General features: G+C 39.2%; 1 protein-coding gene across 1 annotated transcript; it reads right to left on the bottom strand.

Moving 5' to 3' along the window:
• Positions 1–39: 39 nt before the first annotated feature.
• LOC134193242 (proline-serine-threonine phosphatase-interacting protein 1-like) lies at positions 40–9114 on the bottom strand. Its single transcript, XM_062662062.1, has 15 exons — positions 9029–9114; positions 8874–8959; positions 8628–8708; positions 8500–8562; positions 8336–8417; positions 6665–6829; positions 6461–6506; positions 5970–6049; positions 5800–5898; positions 5573–5692; positions 4870–5067; positions 3691–3819; positions 2948–3281; positions 2858–2887; positions 40–216 (listed from the first exon to the last, which is right to left on the bottom strand). The coding sequence occupies exons 1-15, from the start codon at positions 9056–9058 to the stop codon at positions 41–43; spliced, it is 1719 nt and encodes a 572-aa protein (XP_062518046.1). The 5' UTR covers positions 9059–9114; the 3' UTR covers position 40.
• Position 9115: the final 1 nt, after the last annotated feature.

Below are 9115 nucleotides of genomic sequence, written 5' to 3' on the forward strand. Positions count from 1 at the left end.
TCTTGGCACGAAGTTGCTTTCATTCGAAATAGAATCAGATTTATAATAAAACAGTTACGTAGGTTGCTGGAAAAATCCCCACGCTGCCATTCAATTCTCCTTGCCACCAACCATCTTCTTGTTTGCTTATTACGTTGATGACGTCACCTGGAGCAATAGTTAGCTCATCTGACTCGTTGGCAGTATAGTCATACAGAGCTTCACATTGACAGATAACTGAAAGAGACAAAGATTTGAGAATAATATACTGGGATTCGTAATTGATTGATCCATTTATTACTGGTGTGTGTGTGTGTGTGTGTGTGTGTGTGTGTGTGTGTGTGTGTGTGTGTGTGTGTGTGTGTGTGTGTGTGTGTGTGTGTGTGTGCACTGTGCGTGTGCATAAGTTGTCCAACTCCTACAGTATGTTGGCACCTTTTTGACTTCTTGTCTAGTTATGCCTTCGATACTATATAAAGTAACTTTCAAGACATGACACACAATGAACTACACCAACACCTTTTTTATTACGTCAGTCTGCTCTGATGAAAACAACAACTGCCTACCATTCATTATCTGGGTATACACCAAGCATGCAGGTAACTCCAGTGAGGTCAATGTTTGTCTGTATGTACTTGTAGTTACTTTTCTGTGTATGTTTGTCTAAGAGCTGTGGAGACTCCAGAAAATATTTCTCATCATATTTGCTTCTCTTTTTCCTCTCGTCTTGCTGCTGTAAAACCTCATCCTGTGCTGCACGTTTTACTGTATCCTTACTAAAGGAGTGGGCCATATCTGTATTGAGGTCATGGCTAGAGCCCGCGTTACACATTGTGACAACTATCATGTCAGGTTGGTCCCTGAATATCAATGCTGAAGATCCTTCTCATGATAGATTTTGAGCTCATGCAAGCAATTGCTTGACGTGCTGACAATTATGCATCAACACCGGTGTACTGCCATACTTGCATGTTAGGAGATGATACTCATCAACAGGCTTCCCACACTGATATTAGATGTTTCTATCAACAAACTGAGAGGAATAGTATACCAAGCCTCAGACACTGCCAAAAAGTCGTTACTAGGTCTAGGTGCAAGCTCGTCTTCACCGTGGATGACCTCCAACCCATGAACCAGCTAGGTCCTTGTCCCTATAGAGATCTCTCTCTAGCTGCATCTTTGTTTGATCTTGAATTTGCTGTCTCCATTTGAAGATTGACGTTCCTTCCTTGTATATGAGCAGAAAGCTTGTGTTGTAATTTCTGATTGTAGCTGAACATGTTGGTATGTGTTACATCATTATCAGCCAGAGCCTCCTAGCAATGTTTATGCTCATCCAAATGAAGGACTCGGTTGTCTGGAGAAAGCAAACCTGACACAACATCAGTGAAATGAAGAAAACAGCTAGGCAGCTCTGATATGGTGTGCATCCACCCAGCCAAAACGCAGGAGAAACTATTTGTATATTAACCTAAAATTGCCTAATTCAATGGGTAATGTTGCTTGATGCCTATTTGTTTAGTGATGAGACTCTCCCGTGATGTTCTAGCTAAGCTGTCTTGTTCAATATTGTATCATGCAACTCTTCAGCTAATTGAAATGTCATTGGGGAAACTGATCTAGCCAGTAAGCACAGGGACATAGCAATGGCAAAGCTAAAGGTGATCAAACTGTGGGTGATTCAGTCTTGTCCAAGCTGAACACAAGAAAAATTTGCTGACAAATCTGTTTCCTCATACTTTGAGATGACATAGTTTGGACTACTAGTGTACCTACAAAAGTACCTACAAGACTGCAGTTTCGTAGTTGTTCACCTGAAACTGACAAGTCTTGATACCCTCACATTGAGTGTGCAGAGTTCACAATTCTGATCACTCAGCAGGAAATGATCATCAAATGAAGCTGATACTTGAACATTGCTGTGGCTGTGCCACACTTTCGATAACAGTGAACATAGCAAGAGCGAAATGCATGACCTAAGGGATGTCCCTGATGCACCCATTCCAAACTGCTTCAGCTCCCATTTGGTATACAAGTTTGCTTGTCTCTGCATTCATTTGTTTGATGTGAGGTATATGACTATATTTCTTCAGTTGTGCCCGGTCTGGATCAGACTCAAGGGCAAACTGAACAGCATTTCTGCTGCACCAACCACAGTTATGTCATGTTGAATTCATGCTAAACTTGAAAAGTGTGTCTGCATGTCTGTGTTCGTCCATCTCTCTGTCTGTCTGACTTTGAGCACCACATCCATTAATTAATCATTGCAAACTGTTTAGTTTGTTTTAGTGTTTGATACTGGACTTTACAGGTTGATTCAAAATATAGAAAGTTTGTCTGTCTGTCTATCTGTCTGTCTGTCTTTTTGTCTGTGATTCATATACCGTATAACCGGTTATTTGTGCAATACTAATGCAGAGTTTAATGTGCCAACATAGAAACTAGGAACACATGCACTTCAAAGGTAAAGAGCTATACTAGCAATGTTCCAGCTACCTATAATTAGGTGTAACGAGTGCAGTGATAAATGTGAGCTGTTGGCAAAAACCGCACAAATAAATCTAATGCACAAATAACCGGTTACAGTATATTTCTTACAAGAATTTCTATGAACTAGTTAGCAAAGTAGCTATGACTACAAGTTTACAAAAATAATTAGTAATACTTTCTAGTGTCCTTACTAAAGTCCATTCTGTTTGTTTGTCTGTCTGTCTGTCTAGCCATTTCCTACGTATCCTACTATTGAGTTACAGTGAGGCTTGAGACTAGCTGTCTCAGTTGTCTGCTCAACTTGAATATGCTTAAAGTTTCTGCCCTTGATGTTAATACGGCAACAATCTATTTGCACAGCAATCTAAATTTCGATATTGTTTCTTACACTGTATTTCATCTGAAGGTACTCCAATAGCTAATCACAATACATTAATCAAACATATATATTCCAATATATTATCGATAGCTGACTGACTTGCTTCCGTTTCTTGGCCTCCGTAGTCATCAAAATCATCATCATCATCATCAAATTCGTCAGCAGAATGTTGGTCAGAATGACCTACATCTGCTGGTTGCTGTTGAGCATTAACAACAGGTGGGACTGTGTGATGTGGGGGACGTGCAGGTGAGCTTGAAGGACGTGCAGGTGGTTTTCCAGTTTTAGCAGCAGGTGCTGCTTTATCCTGAGATGGCGGTGCAGAACTACTCTGTGACAGCGCGGATAAAACATCAGCATCATCATCAGTAGCAGGAACATCACGCATGCCTCCCTTTCCAACAGACACACGAAGCAAAGCATGGACAACATTCTAAACATGACAAACAAACATGAACGTACTAACTGAGAAGAGGTGTGGGTAATAATACTAATTTCCAGATGTGTTGTGTTGTATTTACACTATAATTGGCCTGACATCATGTCTAAGTGCATGTGCCATGATGATTTACCCATCTCTAAATGTGACACTCAGTAGAGGTAGATTTGCTAGGTTGTTTTCATGTTTTATTGGCACCCCGGGTAGTCTTTGAGATCTAATTTGTAAGCACCAAACAGCATTGAACCAAGGCTGTCACAGTTAGAGAAGCAGACCTTTTGCCACTGGCTATAGGCTAATGTGGCACACACACACACACACACACACACACACACACACACACACACACACACACACACACACACACACACACACACAACACAACACACAATGAAGTAAATACCTGTTTGTCTCGAGTAGATGACAAGAATGTAGATAACCGGTGTTCAGATTTCGGTTGGCCTTCCAATTCATTGAAAGCACATAACAGTCTGTATCGGCAGCCATCGTAGTAGTCAATCATTGCATTAGCCTGTCGAAATTATGAAAACAATATACGTGGGCACTAAGTAACATCAAGACGCAATATAATGTACAAATTTCAGAAACTAAGGAGCAGCAACAATTATGTAAATTTAATTAATACTAGTTATTTCAACCTTGTTTATTGACCAATAAAGCATTTGCTACAATACTACATTACCATAAAACCAGAAATTCATGCGACCCTAATATTGTTCAAAGTTGCTTCAAAATGCAATAAGTTTTTTTTTTATTTTTGTGCGATGTCAAAACAACTCAAATATCTATTCAAGTATATTGCATGGTAACAGTTTTATATTGACCAACCAAAAACCACCATAACAACAACTACACAAGGAAGAAAGCCTCCATGCATAGATGTTTGCAGCCTGTTCAACTTCATTCTGAGATCATAGCTACACGAATGTACGGAAAATGGCGAGAGAAAAATGAAATGAATACGCATGTGCTTGTCTATGCAAATTCAATTTGTGATAATCTGGTCGCACAAGTTAAATCTGCCCACGAACTTTTGGTTTTACAGAGTGCTAAAATTAATACACCAAACTAAACAGTTTATGGATACAACGGAATTGCTTGAGTGCCAAACTAGCAAATTCTATTACATTTATCACATTCACTTGTCATTGACACAGCAATGAGGATAGGCAACAAACAGTATCAGATAAATTATTTAGCAAAGAAATTATCATAGGTCATCAAGCTTCCTAGCTCACTTGAGGTTATCCCAACATTTGTGACTAGCAACAATGAGACAAAGAGTACACTAGCTCCGTGCTGTTGATTTTTGTGTGGCTGTGCAATTCAGTGTTGGAAAAATTAAGGTCAAAAATTATGTTGCATGCTTTTATTACTTTTGTTTGTAAGGATAATTTTCAATTGCCACGTTTGGTATGAAAGTTGATATCCGTACCTTGTAGGAATGAAAAAAGTTGGGAACCTCATGTAGACTACCTAAGGTTTGTTTACATGTGTCATTAATTGGTATCCACATCGTAATGATGTAACTTAGTATTTTATCACATGTTATTTTACTTACTGATGCCAGCTGTCTGTAAACGTCATTCTGAGCTTCATCTGTTGCATATTGTGGTGTTTCCTTGTAGACAGAGGAAAGGTTGGCTATGCCTTCTTGTACTTTCCTTGCCTGTTTGACTAGTTTTTGCAATTCACCCAGTCTTTGAGAGAGTGCTCCTCGTCTCCTGTTAGCATTCATGTTTGAATTGAGGTCATCTTCCTATACAAAGGTTTCCATGTGACCAACTAATACATAGTTTAGCAAATGACATTCAGTGGTTTGCTACCCATGTGTCAGTCACTGTGAATAGAAATACTACCACAACTTAGTCTTTGTCTATTTGTCTATCTGTCGGTACATGTGTGTGTGTGTGTGTGTGTGTGTGTGTGTGTGTGTGTGTGTGTGTGTGTGTGTGTGTGTGTGTGTGTGTGTGTGTGTAGTTTGCCTGATTGTTGGTATGCCTGTAGCTGTACCTACACACTTGTCTACTAGTAATGACAAAAGTAATTGCTAAATCATGTGGCAAATTTATAGTTCAAGTAGAAAGCGATCATTCAAACTTCAGTCTAGTGTTTGCAGTTGGTAGTGTAGTCTACCCTACATCAATTTTCTTGATCAATTAATTAATCACATCGTTTTAAACTTAATTAGTTATACATGTGTGTAATTGTGTCACAATACATGTCTACAACATTTCTTGTACAAATGAGATAATAAGTCTCACATAGCAAGTGTAAAGAACTTGATCAGGGGTATTCTTCGCTGTACCAAATTTTTGACTTGCATCAGAGATGTCATATGCTGGGTTGATGACACTTGTGTCACGATTAATTCCTTCACAACTCTGCAACATCAACACCATTGAGTAATTACCATTCTCTTCTTAAAAACGCTATTGGCATGCAAGATCAAAGTAAAATAAGTATAATAATTCAAATGAGTACACTACACCTCTTGAAACAAAGGAGCTACACTGGCCAGCATCCCACTGTACTTGGTAAAGACTTCTCTCATGTGTATGCATCTCTCTGTTTCCATGCCTTGAAATCTCTGGCAAAGAATTTAGAAAAGTTCGTATTGCCAACTTTCTTGTGACAAAGCAGAAAATTAGAATAGTATACCTGGCAGCAATTGTACATTGCCGTTTCCCACGACTGTCTTGCCTCCTCTGCTTTTCGACACATGTCCAAGTATTCATGGTCTGTTAGTGAAAGAAACAAAGAGACAGACAACACTGAATATTTAACACCAGACAGACAGACAACAATAATATTTAACAATAAAGTACTCATTTCATTAGTGATGAAAGTACTTAAACTGGAGTAATCAAATTGTAACTGATCAGTGACCGGTCTATAATAGTTCAAACTGCCAACTCTTAAAAAGCAAAAACAGTTTAGCAAACTGTAGATTCCACAAGACTGTATAGTAATATAAAGTGAATTAACTTTACTACTGATGCCAACATTACTCTTTAACCATTTCCCATACAGTATTGGCGAAATACATGCAATTCTCTCTTTCTTTAACTTAAAACAAGGCTCATTTGCAAATAGTCTACCGCTAAAATTTACAGGAAGAAAGCAAAATTTGTCTATGAAAGCTAGCATACCTTGTTTTGCTGCCACTTCTGTAGCCTTCTCAACTTTTACTTCCACCTATAAATAAAAGAAGTAAGCAGACAAACGTTTCAACACAACAATTACTAATACATTTTAACATGTCTGTACATGATACTGTATAAACTGTATACCGAATTATATAAACAAATGCATGTCAGTAATTTCTAAATTTATTGTACAGCTTTAGCACTCACTTTCTGGACTTCTTTGTCTGGTTTTCGCACATTCTTGGCTTCTTCTAGTTGTTCGATTGCAAGCTCACGTTCTCGTGCTTTTGCATGATTGGATCTTTTGGATCTCAACTCATCATTCCGCTTGTCTGATAAAGTTTTTGTTGCCTTATCAACAGGAGCCTCAATCTGCAACACAGATTACCTTGCAATAACACATGACAATAATAATAGATTTGCTTTAAAATCACCAATACGTTTAATTAACAGTGACAAAACAAATGCATCATAACTGTGAATGTACAGTAGTATAAACACACAAAGAAACAAACGTATTAAAACTCGACTAGCTTAGTAAATTTCAACAGCATTGTTTAGTGTACTGATACAAATTCATGATGTAATAGTAGATAGATTATGAAGAGCACCAAATAATAATTATTGCTGCCCACAAATTAGGCATGCATTTATGCATCTACCGTAAATTAGAACCCCTGTCAATTTAACATATGTATAGCATTGTCCTAGCTATAGATCGAGCAATACACAAATTCTTGTCAAAGCTGTTTGTGTAACTCATCGAAAATATCAGGCATGGCTACCTATGACGAGCCGGTTTTCTGGGCAAATGTGAAAACACGACTATCTACAAGCCTACTGCAGTAGAACTTTGCTAATCCGAATTGCCTTTAGCACCCTCTCTCACATATCCAGATCGCAATAGAAATTCTGAGTCAGGGTTACAGCCGCATTGAAGCATGGCCATCGTTTTCAAAATCCTGGCTGTCACAATATTGAAAAGTATGTTGTCGTTGCAGCTGTGTCGTTTACCACTAACATGACATATGCAGACATCTGTGAATGCCGCAGTGGTCTGGATGCCTAAGGTGATGTCAATCTGGATGTCTAACCCTTTAAATTTTTGGGTAATCCAAACAACTTCACTAATGCAAACAGGGATTGGGATGGAGCTATTTGGAACAGCGAGGTTCTACTGTACTACAAAGTACAATGATATTTAAAGTCCTTCAAGGCTTGTAGTGCATAGCCATAGCAGTGTCACAATACACAATCGCTGCTACATATGGTTTCTTGAATTCAATAAAATAATTGATTGGTAGTTGATATTAATTAACCTCACTCTTTTGACGTGATGTCTTGGGAACCCTGATTTATAGCTATCTGATATTGAAACATAGTCTAGCCAGGTGCAAAATTATTATGTCATGCTCAAGCAGATCAGTCTGCTAAGGTCTTTTGTAATCACGGGAAGAAAACCCTGCCAGGTGGTCGACAATAATATTACACTTCATTAGACTATTTTTCAATACCAGATAGCTAGATCAGGGTTTCCCCAGACATCACCTCATAAGGGGTTTGCAATTAATATCAATTACCAATCAATTATTTTATTGAATTCAAGAAACCATATCGATATCTAGCAACTCTAGTCCCTAGGACCAGCGATCACATTCCTTCTACTGTTCGAGTTCTTTGCTGGCATGGTTTAGCAATTGTGTATATTTCCAGCATTTTAGCACACTGGTATGGGCGCTACAAGCTTGGAAGGATTCCGAGTATGATTGCAGTGGAATTAAATATGTAGCAGGATTGTCAATAAATTAAATTAAATATTTAATATTGTCGATATTATTATTGTTACTATTGTTGTTGTAGTTGTTTGTTAATACTGACCGGTTTCCGTGCTTTAGTCTGATTGTCTGCAAAGAGTTTGAGAGGCTTAGATAAGTCGTTTATCATATCTTGGCCAAGTTTCCTGTACATAGCCACGCCCACATGCATGTCCACATGATGCAGAAATCACAAAACCGATCTCAACGAGTAGTCGACCAACTCACCGATGCGCCTCGCCTTCAGCATTCATCCTTGCAACAACCGTATCCCATGCAGTCTTCAATGTCCTGTCAGACGTGATCAGTCACGGGCACCCATTTATGAGAGAGAAAACACCACGTGATCGTCTCACCCCAGCTGGTTTCTCTGTATCCGCAGCGCCTTTCCGACCACTCGTGCCATACTCTTAGCGTACTCCAGCTCAACCTCCGCTCTATCGCAATAGATCATTGCAGGAGCAACAAGCAACATCACAGCAATCTCACACGCGGCGGATCGCAGCGACTGCAGCGGAATGTCGAATCAATTTCCGAAGGAGAATTTAGCAAGCCATCACAATTCGCGGTTACTCTGTTGTGCTAACGTTAAACGGATATACCTTTCATGTAGTATCCCTGCGACATCCCGGCAGAAGTCCTGTCCTGATTTCATGTATTTTCGCAGCTCCTCGAACCCGCCGTTTTCCTAGAACGAAACCGAATTAGGCCACGTCGACGTCGTCCTCTCCTCGTACGTATGCGCGAAAGATTATACCCAGAAATTGTCCTGAAACTCAAGCGACATCGTTGTTTCAAAATACGTTCACGTGCGTAGGCGTGGATTACGACGTCTCACGTGATT

Source organism: Corticium candelabrum, chromosome 17 (assembly GCF_963422355.1).
Source record: "Corticium candelabrum chromosome 17, ooCorCand1.1, whole genome shotgun sequence".
Lineage (NCBI taxonomy): Eukaryota > Metazoa > Porifera > Homoscleromorpha > Homosclerophorida > Plakinidae > Corticium > Corticium candelabrum.

What these genes read in the sequence shown, in the direction of transcription:
- LOC134193242 (XM_062662062.1), bottom strand. Translation starts at nt 9,058, where the DNA reads ATGTCGCTTGAGTTTCAGGACAATTTCTGG. An exon ending in AGACTAAAGCACGGAAACCG is followed by an intron (nt 6,830 to 8,335) that starts GTCAGTATTAAC and finishes TCTGTGTTGCAG; the next exon opens with ATTGAGGCTCCTGTTGATAA. An exon ending in AAGTTCTTTACACTTGCTAT is followed by an intron (nt 5,068 to 5,572) that starts GTGAGACTTATT and finishes ACCTTTGTATAG; the next exon opens with GAAGATGACCTCAATTCAAA.